Source organism: Bidens hawaiensis, unplaced genomic scaffold (assembly GCF_021521415.1).
Source record: "Bidens hawaiensis isolate Kalapana, Puna unplaced genomic scaffold, B.hawaiensis_p1.1 tig00016560_1, whole genome shotgun sequence".
Lineage (NCBI taxonomy): Eukaryota > Viridiplantae > Streptophyta > Magnoliopsida > Asterales > Asteraceae > Bidens > Bidens hawaiensis.
The window spans coordinates 482,147-503,189 of NW_027492517.1; the positions used below are offsets into that span (position 1 = coordinate 482,147).

The window sequence follows — 21,043 nt, forward strand, 5'->3', positions numbered from 1 at the left end:
GTATGCAAGCTGGTCCCGCAGGAAATGCCTCCCATGGTGAAGGACTCCGCCTGTTCCCGCAGCCTCGGATACAAGCCATGAGGGAAGGCCACCCGCGCAGCATGGCTACACGCACTAGGCACTTAACTCTCCCAGTGTCACCTGAAGGAATGAGCAAAGGCGGGAGGGGGAAAACTCCCGCCTAAATGAGCCAGTCCGTATGATGGAGGATCTTTTGTGTGATACCTGACGAGGTACAGACAAAAGATCTGACCAAGAATGCGACAGCTCACTGACAGCAGCATGGCAGACAGCACGCCACAGCACTGTGACCAATAGCCGCCGCCTACCCACCAACTCCTGCCATACCACGTGCCTAGCCTGTAGTTGGCAGAAGAGGAAGAGTGCACGACACGCCTGCTCTGTGTCAGCCGCTACCTATCCACCACTCACAGGCAGGGCACGTGCATAGGTTACAGTTGGTAGCGTGTTGGGCCGGCTAAACCCCTTGGAAACCTACCTTCGGCTATAAATACCCCAAATGGTATGACCATCTCATCTTATCATATCTTACTACATTATCATCATATTATACCTGATATCTGCTCTAGCAATCTCTTAATATACTTTTATATTTAAAGAGCAATCTAGTCTGATTCTCACGCCGGAGGGTGGTCACAAGGAGGAACCCCCCCCTTCTCAGTGACGAGCTCACGGTGTCTGTTTTGCAGGTTATCAGAAGAACCATCTTCCAAGGGTCTAACCCCTCGTGGGAAACATCTCTCCAACCCCCTGGTTGCCAGTAACCTGCTCGGGGTTCGGTTAGTGTTTCTTCAAATGGCTTGATAAATCTCAAACGTGGGAGCTGCTTCTGAAAGAACCAAGAGCTTTGACAGCACCTGCTCTCAATATAAACTGATGATAGAAGGCTGCAATCGCTGCACCCACGAACGGTCCCACCCAGAATATCCACTGCAAAAAGACCAAACACAACCTCAGGATTAACTACAACTCATATTGCACAATGTTACTTTCACTAGTTGTACCATGTGTTACAGACTTGTGCAACCCACATATTTGAAAAGTGTACTATATTATTATTGTAAATCCCAAATATTTGAAAATAAAATTGTTGGTTTGAAGAATAGTAAACTTTTAAGAGTTTCCTCTAGAGTGTTCTTCAAATTCCATTCCTAGCTTATGTGAAGAGGTAGGTCCCAGCAGAGTCCAGTTGGACCCGCAGGTGCAGAAACCAACTGGATCCGCAGGACCCACTATGCTCAGAGACGTGACGTCCTTACGCGCAGTACGCAAGCTGTTCCCGCAGGAAATGCCTCCCAATGGTGAAGTACTCCGCCTGTTCCCGCAGCTGCGGATACAAGCCATCAGGGAAGGCCACCCGCGCAGCAAGGCTACACGCACAAGGCACTTAGCTCTCAAAATAATTCAGTAATGTCACCTGAAGAAGGAATGAGCAAAGCCGGCAACAATCCCGCACAAAGGCGGGAGGGGGAATACTCCCGCCCAAATGAGCCAGTCCGTACGATACTGGAGGATCTTTTGTACTGTACCTGACGAGGTATGGGCAAAAGATCTAACCAGAGATACGACAGCCCATTGACAACAGTATGGCGAGCAGCATGCTCTTGTACTGTATGTCACTATTAGCCGCTGCCTACTCACCAACTCCTGTCATACCACGTGCATAGCCTGCAGTTGGTGGAAAAGGAATAGTACACAGCAGGCCTGGTCACTATCAGCCGCTGCCTACCCACCAACTGCCAGCATGGCACGTGCGTAGGCCACAGTTGGTAGAACAGGAATACTATTCAGCCGGCCATTCCTTCTTGGAAACCTACCTTCGGCTATAAATACCCCAAATGGTATGATTATCTCATCTTATCTTGTATCTCATATCTTATACCTGATATCTGCTCTAGCAATCTCTTAATATACATTTATATTCAAGAGCAATCTAGTCTGATTCTCACGCCGGAGGGTGGTCACAAGGAGGTACCCCCCTTCTCAGTGACGAGCTCACGGTGTCTGTTTTGCAGGTTATCAGAAGAACCATCTTTGCCGGATCTAACCCCTCGTGGGAAACATCTATTTAACCCCCAGATTATACGTAATCTGCCCGGGGTCGATTAGTGTTTCTTCATTATGTGTACGCTCTGAAATGCGGGCAACACTATTGAAAGATGGATTTGAACTTGAGTTTACCAATGTATGTGAGTGGTATGTCTTTTGAAGTCCCCCAACAACCAATTACACTTGCAATTAAAAAAAGGTAAATTGTTTAAAAACGGAAGTGCAACAAAACTAGGAAAGAAGGACACATTATTAAATATAAGGATTCGCTAAATTAAGGTACCCATTTTATCATATCACTTTATGTGATAAGTCAAATAAGAAAACATAACATGTGCATTATATCGTATGTGACAATTCATGTCTTGTAACTATTATTTAAATAAATGATTGAAGTATGATAATTAATGAATTACCTGATCATCCCACGCCTTGTCCTTGTTGTAGATAACCGCAGCTCCAAGACTCCTGGCCGGGTTAATTCCGGTTCCGGTGATCGGAATGGTAGCAAGATGCACCATGAACACCGCAAAACCGATCGGAAGTGGTGCCAAAACCTAAAATCAACCGCAAGTACAAATTAATTTAAGTATGACGACTAGTTGTAATTTTTAAAAGAGTGGGTCTTGCAATTTAAAAGAGGCCGTGACGCAGCTTGTTGTCTACTTTACGTTTATAGATTGAATATAAAATTCAAGTATCAAAATGCATTGATACGCAAAGTAAAAAGGTCATGTTAATTCGTACGGGAACATGTGAGTCTCGGGCACTCCTCTTGGGATCAGTGGCCGAGAAGACGGTGTAAACAAGGACAAATGTGCCAATGATTTCAGCGCCTAGTCCGGTGCCTTTATTGTAGCCAGCGGCTAGCTCGTTGGCTCCTCCACCGTAACGGTTGTAAAGGCTTTTGTTAAAGGCCTTGACCAAACCAACACCACAAATGGCTCCTATGCATTGAGCCACCATGTACATAATGGCTCGGATCAACGACACTTTACGAGCCAAAAACAGACCAAATGTCACCGCTGGATTAATGTGACCTCCTGCACATACATTGTACACTAGGTTATAGAAACACTAAAGGAAATACTAAATAATTATATATATATAAGTATTTTAAATAAAATTAAACATATATTTAGCCAATATAAAGATATAGTATATGTTCACAAATCTTTAAAAACTTCCTTGTATATAAAATTTGATATCTTTATCTATAGTAGTAATATGATCTAAAGTTTTCGGTTGAAATAAGAGAAATTAAAAAAAGAAACTTTAGCTCACCAAATTATGTAAGTGCTCACCAAATTATGTAAGTGAAGCAACCAGTTACTTATTTAATTATCTATATTATATAAAGTTTTCGGTTAAAATACTAGAAAACAAAAAAAAACTTTAATTAGCTCACAAAATTATGTCAGCGTACCAACGAAAAAGAAAAAGGTAGAAACGTTTGCTAAAATGACCTATCTACCCTTACCAAGTCCCATTTTTCAAGGGTATTTTTGGGTTAACGAAAAAGAGACTAGTCAATTCTCACATATAGGGACTGTAAATACCCGTTGACACGTGTCCTTTTATACCCATAGGGGTACATTTAAAACTTACATAACCAGGGCTAATTTTGTAATTTTGAAAACTTACCGGAGATACCCGCGGTGCAGTAAACAAGAACAAAGATCATGCCGCCAAAGGCCCACGCGATGCCGAGAATACCAACGCCACCGCACTGGTCCGCGTTCAAAGCCGGGTCAGTTGTGCTTTTGTAGCCGATGACAGTCAAGACAGTAATATATAGAAAGAGGAGTGTGGCAATGAACTCAGCTATTAATGCTCGGTAGAAAGACCATTGTGTTAGCTCTTTGGGGTCCACCAATGGTGCCGGTGGTGGGTCGTGGTAGTCCTTGGCGGAGAATGAACCTTGCTCCGGTACATCTTTTGTCATGGTTGTAGAGAGTATATTATTATTAGCTGGTGGTGATGGTGATGGAAGAATAAGATGGTGGAGTGACTAGTGATGAGGGGGTTCGTATATAAAGGAAGGATTGGGTGGATAATAAGAAGCGAAAATTACTAAAATGTCCATACTAGTTTTTATTTGGTCTGCAATTGGACTTTTGGCATAATGGTACGAGGATGATGACTAAGACTTAGGATACTTAAGGTTTTATGTTTAAAATCTGACTTAAGGTGATTTGTCATAATGGTGGGTTTCCTACTTGATTGTGTATTTTGGTGAGTCATGCTTGGAGCGTCAAAATTAGTATAGACGGTTGATATCCCGTCTCAGGAAGGCTCACTCGGATATTGGTGGTGGATCCAAACGCTATTAAAAAAAATTATTTGGTCAATATTTTGTTTGACTTTTTTTCTTCCTAAAATTTAATTCGATTAGAGACACGGCGACGGTGTTAGACGAGGGGATGTCGGTGTTTAAATTCAATAGAAACTCGTCATATGTAATAGAGTTGGAAGATGGTGTAATACTATCGGAAGAGTTTACTAATATCGTTGGAAGATACAATAATACCGTCTTGCATTAAGTAATACAGTCAGAAGACGGTGAAATACAATTTGAAGAGTTAGTATTATCGTTAAAAGATATTATTATACCGTTGGAGGGTTTAGCAATACTGTCAAAAGAAAGTGTTATACAATAATACCGTCTTGCATTAAGTAATACAGTCAGAAGACGGTGAAATACAATAATACCGTCTTGCAATAATACCGTCTTGCAGAAGATGGTGTAATACTATCGGAAGAGTTTACTAATATCGTTGGAAGATACAATAATACCGTCTTGCATTAAGTAATACAGTCAGAAGACGGTGAAATACAATTTGAAGAGTTAGTATTATCGTTAAAAGATATTATTATACCGTTGGAGGGTTTAGCAATACTGTCAAAAGAAAGTGTTATACTGGCGAAAAAGTTCAAAGACGAGTGGGTTTGTAAAGACATAAACGGATTCGCTGGTATTAGGAACCGTGACAAGTTTGTTCGTGTTCGGACGGATCCACTCATATTGGGACATGTGACTACTTGTGATAAGCTATAAACACTAACGTTCACCTACATAATAAAGTAATAAGATCCACTCGTGTTTGTGACTATTTTTGGGGAAAACAAGAAAGTAAGTAGCACGGACAATTTAAAATTTTACCTTAACAAAGAAGGGTGCAAAATGTGCAACGGGTATTTTAAGTGTGGGTGGAATGTAACTATGAAGCAGTCCAAAGAGTTTCAGTTTGGTCCCCATGTTTTATTATATTTGTTTTCGTTTTTATATGTGACCTTCGATAATGTTGTTAGTAACGGCTTACGATGCATCATGGTTTAGAACATACGAGAAACGTATGCATAGACACATGTCAGTATGCATGCAAATATTACACGTATCCACAATTCCACATTACATTATTATTTTCTTTTAGCTTTATTGTAACATATAAAGTTACAAGATATAGGATTTGATTTTATAGGAATATATATATTTTTAAAAGGCCATATGCAGTGAATCCGTTACCTTACCGACGTCGACGTGGCTGTAGCGTGGTAGGGTAGGCTCGATTAGGCCAATATTATTCCTATCGTAAATACGTGTGGTCTCAAATGATTGAATGTGAAGAGAGTGAGAGTGTTCTTCTGTAAAATTTATTTGATTTGGATTTAAATAATTAATAAACCATAAAAATAAAACTTTTATGTTACATAGGAGACGATAGTGTTCATGATAATACCGTTAGAAGGTGTACTATTGTCCGAAGATACAATAATACCGTTAGAACTTGGAAGATTTAGCAATACCATAAAAAGACAATTTAATATTGTCGGAAAGGTCAGAACACGAGTGGGTTTGTAAATACATAGGTGAATATGTAGACTTGTGATTAGCTATGAACATCGGGGTTTACCTATCAAATAAAGTCAGATCCGCTCATATTTGGATGAATGCATTTCGATAAAGAAAAAAGGTCACATATTGAAGATGTAAAAAATAATATAACCCCAACCGGGCGGGTTTATCTAAGAGGGTCCCACATGGTATTTTAAAATCATTAGTTTGTATATTTCTTATTAAAATTAATAAAAATGGATCAGGATTATGTTACTAACAACACGCACATTCCACGAATTTAAAAAAATATAAATACATAAATAACTAGGCTTAAACGATCGGTTCAATTTACACAAACAGATTTCAAGTTTTAAACCACATCGAACCGTCAAAATCGTCACACTATTAAAACCTTATTGCCAAACCAATCGACTTATTCTAGTCCCCTAACTATGTATACCGGTTTGCTGCCTCGACATTTCTCTTTCTGATAATGAACAATTAATTTAACATTAAAAAGCGAAACTACCAAACACAATCAATTAATCATGCATTAACTGAACTTTTTGCACTTATAGTATAACAGTTTAGCGGTTTTGGTGGTTACCCGTTAAACATAATCATGAATTTGTTAAAACCAACTTGTCTTCTTAGAGCGACACAATGATGGTTCACGAGAACTTGGTGGTTGATATCATATCAAATAATGAAGTCCAAATTCCCGGCTTTCACGATTAAATTTTGGCCCCCTTTCAAATGTTGGTCCTAACTTGGGACTTTTTGTATTCATTGCAACACCAAACTTTCGACAAAGATTAAAATACAAATTGTTACAAAAATGAGAAGATTGACAAAATTGTATTCTTTAGAATTTAGATGGTTGAAATAAAAACCCTTAAAAAATTACAAAAAATCATAACTCAAAATATTAATAAAAAATTAAAAGATAAAAAAAAACTAAAATGTTTAAATAATTTCCTCGTTGTCCTTGAGAGAGAGAGAGAGAGAGAGAGAGGCACACACACATATGTCGGTTTAGCTAGGTTTTCGGGTTTAAAATTTTGGCCGCGTTTAGGTTTTTAGGGGGGTGGGAGAAAGGGGGGGGGGTGGTAAGTTTTTTATATTTTGGTGGGTGGGAGAAGGGGGGGTATTAGGGATTTTATTGATTGAGGTCATGTGAGATGTACATACTCAAAAAACATAAAAGTTTTATCATAATATTAGAAGGATCATGACCTAATGATCTAGATGTATAGTGTCAACTCTTTCAAAATAGAGGATGTGAGCTCAAATCCTTACGAGTGTAAGGTTATGGATATTCTATACGAAAAAAAATTTGTTGTTCAGTGACCATATTCTGACACTACTCATTTTTTTAGATTTTGTAGAATAACTCAATTCCCAAACTTTTTATTTTTAAACTCTGAAATCATAGTAAATCATTTTTCTATTAGTTTCAAAATATTTTTGATAAATAGAATCAGTTACAAAATATAAAATTAAATAAAAATATGATAAATGATGAATATTATTAAAAATATAAAAAATCATTCCATACTTTTATTTTTCTTAGTTACATACACCTATTTTATTATTATTATTATTATTATTATTATTATTATTTTTATAAACTCTTATAATTTGATAGATAATATAATAATAATTTTTCACATATGAAATTTTTTTTAAACAGTTTTCTATAACTTAGGGTTAGTGTAGAAAAATTACGGATCATGCTATGCAATTTTAGATTTATAAAAAAAACAATTGAAGACATGGGAGGGGATGATGAATATTATATATCTTTTGACTTTAAATTTTGAATAATTTAAATACAATATTTTTTGCAAATTAAAATGATTTTTATAAAGATTGAAATTATAATTGATTTAGAAGGTATGAAAAATTTAAAAACTGATCAGTGCAATAATTGAAGCATGGATAGCAATAGTCTCACCATTGGGTTAGGCTAAATGTACCCCCCTCACTTGCTAAATATACATCCTTCCTGAACTTTCATATCCCCTTAACATTTGTAATTGACATTATAGTCCCTCTTATTTTATTTTATAATTCTCTCAAAATATCACATAAAAAACTATTAAGTTTTTATTTTGTTTTACAATTTTTTTATATATTTTTGTTATTGATTTTTTTATTTTATTTCATTAAGGACTTATTAAAATTTTGTTTATTTTTTTTACACGTATTATAGAGTTTTGTATGTTTTCTCTTGCTAGTTTTTTATTATTTTTTTTATAAAATGTATTCAAAACAATTTGATCTTTTTTGCTAGGTTTAGATATATGAGTTAATTTTACTTAAGAAAAATGTCAAATTTGTTTATCAAGTTGTATGTTATTTAACATTTTTATTTATAAAAACTAATATGATTTTTTATAAAAGAATGTAAACTCTCTTAATTTAAAAAAAACGCTCTTTAAAAAGATTTAAACAAGTACAGAGAAAAACAATTAAAAACAAGAAAAGCAATGTTTATTAGATAAGAAAAACGTTTTTCTAAGTAAGAAAAAATATATTTTTACTAAAGGCTTTTAAATATACATAAAAAGATAAATAGAAAAAAAGTTGTTAAATAAAAATGCTTTTATAAAAATAATAATGATAAAAGATAACAAAATGACAAAAAAACAACAAAAAAGTATAAATCGTATTTAATGTAAAACATAAGGAAGGGGGTATATTTACTAAAAATGGATGAGGGTGGAGTACGTTTAACAGCACCCCTCACCATTACATGGCCACATCCATCGTGTCCAGATCACTTTTTGAAAATGGGTTGACACTGTTCTTTTTTTCCAATGTGTATAATGTTTAAAGTAAAATAAAAAACAAAATACCTAGATTTGATTCACATGTTCAATATTTTGGAAATCATGAAGTAAATATATAATCGATTAATCTTGTATTTTTATTAAATCATGCTTTAATCTATACATAATATTTATAAAACCCTAATTCACCAAGTTAGCATAGTAAATATCGTTTTATTAAAAAAAAAAGTGTAACGTAAATGAGCAAGTTACTCACATTTTTATTGTTCTAATTTATATATCAAATTTAAAATACGTGTTAATTTTATACATGCCAAGCTAGATCACGATCATAATAATGACTTATTTTCGTTTTTTTTAATATGATTTAAAAATATTTTAATTTTGAGCTAGAATCTTAAATATCTTAGTCAGTCTAAAATATCTTAGTTGTTCTTAATTACGTATGAAACTACTGTCAGCATATAAGTAAGATACTAAGATGCTTTGATCCATGTACTGCCTCTCTGTCATGGTTGTGCATCATTTTTTAAGGCATGCATAATTGTAAAAAAATCGTTTAATTATATTTAAAAAAATCTTACAAGTAAAGATGAAATAAAAGATATTATCTTTCTTAGAGATAAGAGTGTTCTTAATTATGTATGAAACTGCTGTCAGCATATTAAGATGCTCTGATCGACGCCCTTAATTTTTTTAAGGCCCGTATAGTTGTATAAAAACTGTTTAATTATATTAAATAAATCTTTAAATAAAGATTGAATAGAATATAATTCTTAGAGATATAAGTGTTATTTTTCAACTATTAATTGATGACATGAATTGAAGTTAATTTCAATTAATAACAACGTATAAGAATAGCATGCTTTTCCATATCTTATAATTTCACGTCTTATAATTTCAAAGAAATTTTGTGGCTTTCAATTTTAATCTTTCCTTCATAAACCTATAAACCAACAAGAACACAAAAATTTAACAAAAACTCGAATATGACATGAACCCTTAACACAACATCAACTCGAATATCATGCTAGACACATGAACTCAATCAAGACATGGATAAAAGGGTTGACATGAACACAGACTGATTAACCCGGCCAAGCTTTTTTTTTCAACTTTTTATTTACAAACTAATACGTTAAATTACAAACTTACAACAAAACTAAGATGTGAATAAAAGTATTACAATTGAATTATAGAATACACATTTCAGTTTCTCTTTTATATTTAAATTTTAATGGTAATGACCAAACCGATTAACAAATGTCATAAGACACATTTTCTTTAATAAATAGATTAAACACCTCAACTTGCTAATCCGTAACACCAACCGTTTGCAGGGGCAGACTGGTCCTTGTGGTATGGGAGTCAGCCGTACCTGTGAGTTTTTTAGTAGGATAATAGTGTAAAAATCTCAATCGATCCATGTGAGTAAATAGGAATAGTCATATAAGAAAATTTTCGAACCATGTGAAAAAATTTTCTGGGTCCGTCACTACTAATTTGGCTAATTGTATTTACGGATTTGACCTAAATATGACCTGAACCTTTTTACAGTGAACATAAACCCATTCCTGTTCATATTCTGTGAAAAGTTTACACCTCTATCAAGAATAAGAATAAGAGACGCTATCCATAAAATTTATTAATTTTTATGTTTAGAAGCCTGATTATATACAACGTAACCGTTATAAAAAGAAGCTATTTCTTAGTCGGATTGGGTTTGCTATCCAAAAGGGGTTGCGGCGCAACTTGTTGCCCGCTTACCTGCCATTTCATTGTAAATCGTTTAGATGTTTCTATGAAATATAAAATGAGCCAATAAGAAGAAAAAAAAATCCATTATTAAAGCAAATAATTAAGAATCAACCTTATTTTTTCCCCATGTGTTGCATGTGGTCAAAAAAGTGGTTTTCTGAACAACAAACATTAAAACAGTAACAAATGTATGGTCTTAGATCATTAGACGGTCCACGTGCCACAAAACGTAACATACCATCGTGTAGACACATCCCGTGGGTCCCATGCGCCGGAAAATGGTCACATCGATGACAACGTCGGCAATTTTGTAATGTGAATGCATTGTGTTTTGAACGGCTGGTTCAAGTGCAATTTAATGACCGTTGTGGGCTTATGGATATTGGATAACGGAAACTTTATTTAAAAAGGGATGTGATTCTCATACACAACCTCAATACTGATTGGACATGTCTATGCAATTTGTATGTGTCTATACGGCTATGCATGACTGACATGGGACAAAAGACCACAGTTTTTTGCAGTTTATACGACCTTATAGACAAACATATACGAGCCGTATAGGTGTTTAATGGCTCGTATTGCTCCCTGACACGTCAAAAAACATATACGATCGTATATGGCTATACGACCGTATAGAAAACTTTTGTAGAAGAAGTTAGCATGCCTTTGAACACTGTTAAGCGCTGCCGGAAAACGCCTATACGAGACTATACGAGCCGTATAGTGCTACAAATTACTTAGCCAGATATTTTATGTAAATTTTAATAGATAATTTATTTTATTCTAAAATATCATATCATTCAGCATTTCAATATAAAACATAACTCTATATAAGTGAAACAAAACATGAAAGTGTCGAAAAAGAGAGCGGCTAAAATTGCTAATAAAAATACGATGCAAGTCAGATAATATATTTGGATGATGGCACATGGGATAAAGTCATAAATCACATAAATATATGGTTGTCAAAATTTTGTTGGACTTAATTTCCGTCCTCAAGTTAATGAGGCGGGTTGGGCCGACTCATCGAGCCTATAATGAGTTTGTGTCTTGTTTATCAAGTTGAGCACCTGACTTGGTTTACATTGAATAAATTACATGTTGAACAAGTCGAGCCAATGACTTTGACAAAAAGGAATTTATTTATTAATTATTGTTTAAATATGTTTTTTACTAATTAGTATTTGAGTATAATAAGGAGTTTGTATTCTAGCCTAATTAGGTTTTCATGTTTAAACTAGTATATATACCTGAGCCTGTGGGTTATATCACAGGAGTGTCCCCTCTTGTTGGGATTAGGGACACTGGATTTGTAGCAGGCCAGGCAGTATTGAAGGCGGCATCGTGCAAGGTTGCTAAACACGAGAGAGCTTGTTTGGAGAATCAACACGTGTTTATCCCCTTTGCCTTTGACACTTTTGGTTTCTTAGCTCCGGATGCCGTGGACCTTTTGAATAGGGTTCAGAAAGTTGTGTATAAAACGTATCAGCCCATAAGAATCAAAACTTTGTTTTTAGTCGGATTGGGTTTGCTATCCAAAAGGGGGTTGCGGCGCAGCTTGTTGCCCGCTTACCTGCCACTTCATTGTAAATCGTTTGGATGTTTCTATGAAGTCCCTAATAATTCTTTATGCATTGTAATTTTTCGAGCTAATGAAAGTTACAAGGATCGAGCTTACGATCTAAATTCGTTTTGTGTTTTCGATTATGGTTACCAAACTTCAAATATTGTGTCCAAAAAATTATCTATATGGCCCGTATAAGCCTATATGACCAGTATAGGCCTATACGACCCACATCGCTATACGAGGCGCTACAAACAATGAGTGAAAAACATCCGACACAAAATGACACGGTTCAGGTGTTATACGACCGTATAGCCCTCCCTATAAGAGCCATAAGAAAAAAAAAATGATGTGGGAGAATCTCTAGTTGTGTGGGAGGATCCTGAGCCTTTAAAAAAATAATAATAACTGGGTCCTACCAGGGACACCCTACACCCCCTATACGCCTTCGTATAGGGCTATACGGGGGGCTTATACGTCACGTATAGGACTACACGAGGCATATATGATTGGAGTTTTAGCAGGAAGGTGTCCCTGGAAAACCCCTATATTAAGTTTGTAAACACACACATGAGACATCTTCAGGTTTATTGTTATTATAATGGGCCTTAAAACTGAGAGATTTAAAAAAATGGGTGTGATCAGTGATGTGATCTAAAGACTCAGGCCGATAACCTAATGAATTATTTAATGGGCCTTAAAGTTTCAGAAGCCTTTGAATTTGGATCTGTAATTCAAATTTATTATATTTGTTTAAGAATCAATAATCTATTTGTTTAAGAACTAATAATATGTTAAAACCCTCGTATCTTAACAGAATGCACATGACCAAATATAATGGAGAGAAACATAGACTAACGTTTTATGTGTCATATTCATAGCAAAAGATAATAATACATTACGTGGTTTTTAACATATTGTTAACTTCTATCTACTTTGATATTTTTCAAAAACATACATTTAGTAGTGTAAAGGACCAAAATAAATGTACATGGGTGAGTTAACTGAAAAACTTCACGGTTGTTAATGTAAAGGACCAAAACCAAGGTAAAATTCTATGTAAAGAATAAAAAGTGAAAGTCATTTTTGAAAATGACCCATTCCATAATTTAATATATTTAAAATGACAAAATTTATAATTTTCTCAAGAATTAGTCATTCCAACATGCAAATGTGATATGCAACCTAACCCATAATTATATATGCGTATCAGTTTGACATGATTAACGTTTTTGAAATTTATGATGAATCTTATACGGTGGTCATGAAATATATATAAATCATGTGAACTAGATGGAAGCATGAAGTAGTTAAATCATGAGGATCCAAATAGAGGTGTACAAATCGGGTTTTTTAAATAGCCGGGTTCAGGTATGGAACCGGGTTCGGGTATGACCGGGTATTTGCAATAACCGGGTAGGGTTCGGGTCCGGGTATTGTCTCTAAAAACCATAACCTATGCACCGGTTCGGGTAGAGTATAGAACCGGGTATTCTAAAATCGGGTATTTGAATACCCTATTTTCGGGTATTGAAAAAACCCTTTTTGTGGGTCTTTTTCGGGCTTTTTTCTGGGTATTTATCAAGTATAGATTGGGTTTTTAAAGGAAAATTGGTTTTAAATAATCTCAGCTATGCCCTATTGGCAATTAACAGTCCCAACTTAACACTTGGCCGGTGGCGGTCCCAACTAAATGTGTATTTGTTTTTAACGGTCCGTGACTAACGAAACCTTAACTCCGTTAGTATGATGCTGAGGTGGCATGCCCTGTTGTCAAAAATATGATTATGTGGTAAGCTTACGTGGCATAGTCTCTTCATTATATTACTCTCTCTCTCTCCCTCTCCCTCTCCCTCTCTCTCCCTGTAATGTCCCAATAACGAAGACCACTTGGGGCATATACCACAAAGATGAAGCCAGTCACGATCAACAAACGCAATAACCGACAATCTAACAAGGTGCTCCGGCACTCCGTTGAACCACCACACCAGCGCCACCCCACTGCCACCAAGGGTTTTGAATCGGAACCCGACAACGACTAACGACGGGTCGGAAAATGTAAAATACACCGGTGATTTTAGGTTTATACACAATGACAAAGCATCAGATTGTTCCTCTTCCTTACTCGACCCGAATCTGTCGGCTCCTTACTTGACCCAAAACACCATGATTATTAACCGGGTTTTGTTTGACGGGTCGGGTATGCCAAACGGATTGTCGGTCTAGGTTGTTTAGAATGAAATGGCGAGAGCTCGATGAATATAAGTGATTCGAGTTCCTTGTCGGAATCCATGTTTTTGGAAACATGTTTCTTTTCAGCTTCTAATTTGAGTCAATTAGGGATTAAAGGTGGTGGTGGTTGCAGGTCAGTGATGGTGTCGGTTGCAGGTTGGTGGGGGTTAGGGGAAGAAGAAGAAGAAAGAGGTAGGGTATGGAGAGGGGCCCACTTTTATGCCACATAGGATTTTTTTGACAACAAGGCATGCCACCTTAGCATCATACTAACGGAGTTAAGGTTTCGTTAGTCACGGACCGTTAAGAGCAAATACATATTTAGTTGGGACCGCCACCGGCCAAGTGTTAAGTTGGGACTGTTATTTGCCAATAAGGCATAGTTGGGAGTATTTAATACCAATTTTCCTTTTTTAAAAGATTGCACTTTTTAAGGATCTTTTTCAGGTATTTATAAGGTATTTTTCGGGTATACATCGGATATTTAAAATACCCGGTTTCAAGTATTGGAAAACCCGGTTCCGGGTATGAAACCGGTTCGGGTATTCGGGTATTACCGGGTACAAATCAGGTCCGGTTCGGGTTCGGGTTCGGGTTTTAGTACCGAAATGCATACCCTATCCGTACCCTATGGGTAGGGTCGGGTACGGGTTCCGGTATTAAAAACCCGGGTATTAAAAAAACCGGTTACGGGTTTTTATTTTGGGTCCCGTTCTGGGTTCGGGTTTTTTGTGCACCTCTAGATCCAATGGTAATAACGTTGGAATGATTGTGGATAGCTTAAAAGTGGAAAGATGGTAAAGATGACATGTAGGGACGTATGGTACGCCCATAGACATGTCCTACGCTGCTCTACACATCAATATGCCCAAAGTTCTCTTGGTACGTCAGTTTAACACATGGTATGCAAGTCGTGTTTTTTATACGGTTCTTTTTGTTTGTTGATTCAATTTGACATGGGGTTATTGCATTCATTCATTTAGATAGTGTTTGATATGTAGTAATGAGAAAAAGAATGGAATGAAAAAAAAAGTGTTTGGTTGGTTAATGATATGGAATCAACGATTATACAAAGAATCTCATTCCATTAAATCCATTCTTTCTCACCCCTATTTTTTTCATTTCATTCCTCTTCCACTTTACTCTCTAGATAACACCACCTGACAACCAACCACCACCTTCACATTGTCGCCGCTACGACCACTTAATCATCGTCGCCACCATCACCGTCGCCGTTTGCAATTTTCTACTCCCTTCGTCCCGTTAGAAGTGTCATGGTTTGAAAATCACAAAATTTAAGGTGGATTGAATGAATAATTCTTTTTTTTAATAAATGATAATAATGTCCTTGGAAAGTGGGTACATTAATATTGTATATTAATGTTAGTTGTGTGTGTTTAAGGGTAAATTTGGAAATTGACTAATAAATTTTAAAAGTGGACATTTGTAATAAAACAAACAAAAAAGAAAATATGCACACTTTTAACGGGACAGTAGGAATTTTTTTTTATTTTGAGATATGAATATTTTTATCATTTATATTTGTTGCCATTGATGTTGTTGTTGTTGCTGCTACTCCTACCAAACAACATAAAATACTAATTGATTTCATTCTTATAGGTTAACCAGGGGCGGACATACCTTAAGCCGATCCGTAGCCTCCGCTACAGCTCAAATTTTTACGGGTAGTGTAAAAAAAATTGGTCGATTTTCGTGTTTCGTTACGGCTGGAAAAAAATAACGTTACCGCTCAGATTTGAAGCCCAACTAGTATATGTTTTAAAGTGCCAATGAATAGTCATTGGTGCGGTACGCTCTACCAAACGAGGCAATCGTGTTAGGCATCATGATCACAACGTAAAACGGGAACATATTCATGTCTTTGTCATCGGCTTCTACGTCGATCGGGCGATCATGATTTGGGTTGATCTTGTTAGGAAGCACCGTGGTGTTAACTGCAATTTTGATTGAAATTGAGGTTGCGGGATTAATAAATAAAGAAACGTAAAACTATGGGAGCGATCGAGTTGGTGTTGGTAAGATTGAAATGGAGGTTTTATATATACAGATAAACAGACGTTACGGAAATATCGATGGGGTTTTCCTTGAAATTGGAAAGTGACTTCCTGGTAAGTGACATGAAAAGCAAAGGAAGTCACACAGAGAAACTGAAGACTTTTATACAAAGGTGTAAACTACAACTGTAGGTCCTCGAGCTTAATTTTTTGACTTACTTTGTAACCACCCAGAGTAGTTTTTAAGTTTAAACTTAGCTAGGATGTGATTGGTTTGTTATTTATATCGTAGTTTTGTTTTGATATAATAAGCATATATTATTTTGTTGCGTCCATTATATTTTTAATGTTTGGCCTTTTTTAATTGAGATGTGTAGGTCTTCTAGATTTGTAACGATCGAACACAAACATGTTGATTTTTTTAAATGAACAAATATGAACACAAATACTTGACTTATAAAAAAAGGGGGCGGTTGAGGGGTGGAACTACCCCGATTACACTTTAACGGACCTTTTATTACACTCTAAAGGAAGATGATAAATTTGCAAAACTTGGTGGAATGAGTGATCTTGCTCATGTAATGGTGGAAACCGGAAAACACACAACTTTTCCTTTGGTTTATCGGATATTGAAACTAGCATTGGTTTTACCGATTGCAACTACAACCGTTGAAAGATGTTTATCTAAAATGAAGCTTATCAAGACGGATTTGCGCAATCGAATGGGTAATGAGTATTTGAACAATGCTTTAGTTTGTGCGGTCGAAAGAGAAACGTTTGATAAAGTAAATGAAGAAGATGTAATGGCTCGGTTTCAAGCTATCAAAAACCGAAGAGGAGATATCTACAGCCCAACTTAGATCCGCCATTGTTGGTTCGTTAACCCGGTTAGTTTAAATTTATTTGTTGTCGTGTTCTTTATATTTGTTTCGTTAACATTGTATTAAATATGGGGAAAAAAATTTTTTGAGCGCTACAGCTCGGTTTCGAATTTAGATCTGCCACTGAGGTTAATCGAACATGACAAAGGAACGGTAACGAATTATTTCATTCTATTGTCCATTCCAATCCATTCCTCCTCCATTCTATTACCCACAACCAAACATACACGCTTTACTAATAATGTCTGTTTCTTATACTTCCTGGTAAACTGAAGGAAACCGAGGGTCGTACTTGATCAAGAAGTTGCAAGCACTGATCGAAAACACCTTTGTACAATTGTACATGACGGGTCTTTTGTATGTGTTTGGAAACGCAAAGTTATGTCAGTCGGGTCTTTATTTAGTATGTATGGAACCAAGTTGCATTGTCTTTCATAATTAAACAAGTGGTCTTTTGTAAATATGTTTAAAAATACAACCGGGGCCTAATTTTGCACTTAATTATTATGTGTAAAGTCCTACAATTAAATTGATTTGATAGATGATTAAAATTTCTTCATATACCTTCTATAACCTTCACTCTTTTTCTTTGAACTTTCTCACATAAGCTTGAAGTATGCGATTTTTTTCCTTCGAACATTGTCAAATTATGGAGTGAGTCGTTTAAAAAGTTCACTTACGCTAGTCGTTTTCTATAAGACAAAGCATCTCCCTTTTATTCTTTATGATTAACTAATGCTGAAATTTTCAGTTAAGTCACCTCATATGCAGCACATAAGGGCATTATAATCTTTTTTTACCTAAATATTAAAAATAATAATCTGCTTTACCTGAATGTGTTTTCTTTAATTGCATACATGCTTCATAATCCTCCATGGCTCCATATACCTTCTGGCGGGCCGCGGGTAAAGCACAGTTCTCATGGGCCTTTGAACATAGGTACATGGGCTTAAGCTTGCTCTTGAACTTAAATTCAGGCCCCATTACCTTTTTACCGACAAATTCGATGATGATTATATTTTATTGCAACAAATACAAATATATCTTTTGCATATATAAAAAAGCAAGGGTTTGAAACTCTAAATCACTGGTAGGAGTCAGTGACTTTTTAGCTTAACTGATGTTGGAGTGAAAATATAGGAAAATATAGACTTGGACTAGAAAATGTAAGGTTTCAAGTTTGAATCCGGTCTCAATTGGAGTTTATCGCAGTGGGTCTTCGAACGACAGGTTTTCCATGAAACTTGAGATGTCTGTGATCGCTGGCGATTGAGGTCATCTTATGCTATTTAGTTACCCTGGATTGTCGGACTTTATTTGTTTGGGTTACCCTAGATAGTCAAACTTTATTCGTTAATCGTTAAAAAAATTATTTGATAGGAAGTCAAAACTCTTGCATTCAATGAGTATAAGTTTAAGAAAACGCAATTCAACTGTTTTGACATATTTAATACTTCTACGTAACCTTATATTTATTATGATTTCAACTTAGTTATGATTTTCTAGATATTATTTTTTATATTCGATTTCTTAAAATATTTGTTAGGCATAAATATTCAAAATCACTATTGCTCCTTCGTAGTGATGATAGATTAATTACAATTGGGTGTTCGAGGTTTCCAATTACATAAAAATTGATACGTCAAACCGTCTCAAAGTCATAGTAAATAAATTACGTGTTAGTATTTTCATTATCATCTTCGAAACCAACTCGGCAATACATGTGAAACTGAAACACGCTAGGTCATATTCACATCTACATCTACTTAAAGCTATAAACAAATTCATAAATTTGAATGACAAATATAGTACGTGTAATTATGAATCTCTCTTTCAATTTTGTTTTTAATTTTGATTAATGAGTTTTATAAACGTTTTTATGTTAATAATTATAGAAAAAGACATTTCATGAAAAAGAGTTTGATTTTACATTTAGACTGGACATTAAATAATTAAAAGAAAATTAATTAGAAGACACCATAGTTGTTGGCTTTGATTAAAGGGTAACTTTCACCATTAAAGCATTAGTGTTGTCTTTATTATTATAATTGTTATTATTAAGATATGTGATAATGTGATATGATTTACGGAGTATTTATATAATTTTCTTCAAAAAGTAGCATTAACTATTTCCAAAATTCCAATTTAGTTTTTTTTTTAATCCATTGTCATTAAAGAAAAAAATCAGGACACTTGCAAGTCGTAAAAGCGTGAACCGTATGAGAAAAAAACTGAAGAAAAGGTCAAACATACAATTACAAAGGCAAAGTTAAACTTGCATCAAGCCTCCCAATCAAGACTCCATCTCCGGTTCCGATTCTTCAACCATATGAATGAACTAGATTTTATATACTCTGCCAACTCGTCCATCGATATCAATTTCTTCTTAATAATCTTATCGTTTCGTGCTCTTTTAAATTAACCAGCATATCACTAACGTGATTACTTGGGTAACCTTTCTTCCCAACTTATTGTTCTTATGTTTATATGAATATCCCAATAATTCTTTTACCGAATCAAAATATGACAAAACCGGCACTTTAACCATTGTATCATGAGGTTAACCGTTGATTCCGGGTACAAGCCACAAAGCCACAATGACACAAACATCGTCTCCAACATTAACCCCTCTAACCGACAATGCTAGTTTGTCAATCATTTATTCCTTTCGTGTCTGATAACAAAATCCTCTATGGGTTTGTTTATGGTTGCAAATAGTTAAAACAAAGGTTTGAGGGTAGAATCTAATGGGAGACGAGGATTGTGGAGTTAATTAAAGATACTGCTTTATTTTGATTGCTACATAGATCGTAAGCTTTCTTTGTATCTTTGTATGCATGTTTTTATAATTCTTGCTTGTAATAGGTGTTTGTTTTTTGTGGTTTGACCCATGGTGGTCGTTTTATAAAATATAACAGTTAAAAAAAGGGAAATGGGACCAAAATGGTCTATTTTATCAACCGCATTTCTTAACTAGCCCCATGTTTTATAAATACCCAAAATGGTCATTTGAATAACGGTTGGACCGACTATTTAAATCTGTCCTCCGACGGTTTATGAAACCAACAAGATCTTGATACGCGTTCTCAAAACAACAAGTTCCGTCATCCTACTAATCTATCTTGTAGGCCAACTGATCTACTTCATCGACTGGCTGATTAGGGATACGTTTGTGTGGACCTTACTAGAGTGCCCCCCTTGTCAGGATCATGACAACGGTTTTGTTGCTAGGCGCGCAGACCGTGTTGAAGGCATAATCAAGGAAAATTGTTAAGCATGAGAAAGTCTCTGCTGAGAATCCACACGACTTCATATCTTTTGCTTTTGATACCTTTGTGTCCCTTGCCCACAAAGTTCTTATATTCTTGAAAAGTGTTCAGCGTGTCGTGCAAAGTAAGAACAGTTTCTAGTAACTTTGTTTACCGACATCTAAGAACCATAACTTTGTTTCTAGTAGAACAATTTTGTTATTCAAAACAGGGTTGTGACGTTGCTTGTTATTAAATTTAATAATTGATTGGAAAAAAAATTATTACTTAATAGAAAAAATAACCCCACTCTTTTATTCATCATATTTTCTCGGTCTTCTTTTTTCTAGTGGTTCGTTCGTTATATACTTCTATACCGAAACGTCAACTACTCCTATGACTTTTCGAATGTACCTCTATCTACAAATTTATGTTTTTGTTAACTTCATAAATTCGCTTTGACCATTCTTTCATATACTTGTGAGCATATGATTTCATAAACTTCAATGTTGACTTTTCTAGCACCTTATGTCACATTTGACATAAGGGTCATCGGCATCATCATTAGTCATGCTTTTATTAGTCTTATCCTATCATTTGTTAACAATCATGACATAATGTCATCATAAGTTCCATAGA

At 35.4% G+C, this 21,043-nt stretch overlaps 1 protein-coding gene across 1 annotated transcript; it reads right to left on the reverse strand.

Annotated features, from left to right (window-relative positions):
• Nucleotides 1-824: 824 nt before the first annotated feature.
• Nucleotides 825-4,090, reverse strand: LOC143551701 (putative aquaporin PIP2-5). The gene is made up of 4 exons (XM_077042083.1): nt 3,715-4,090; nt 2,818-3,113; nt 2,487-2,627; nt 825-951 (listed from the first exon to the last, which is right to left on the reverse strand). The coding sequence occupies exons 1-4, from the start codon at nt 4,013-4,015 to the stop codon at nt 832-834; spliced, it is 858 nt and encodes a 285-aa protein (XP_076898198.1). The 5' UTR covers nt 4,016-4,090; the 3' UTR covers nt 825-831.
• Between the last annotated feature and the right edge of the window lie 16,953 nt (nt 4,091-21,043).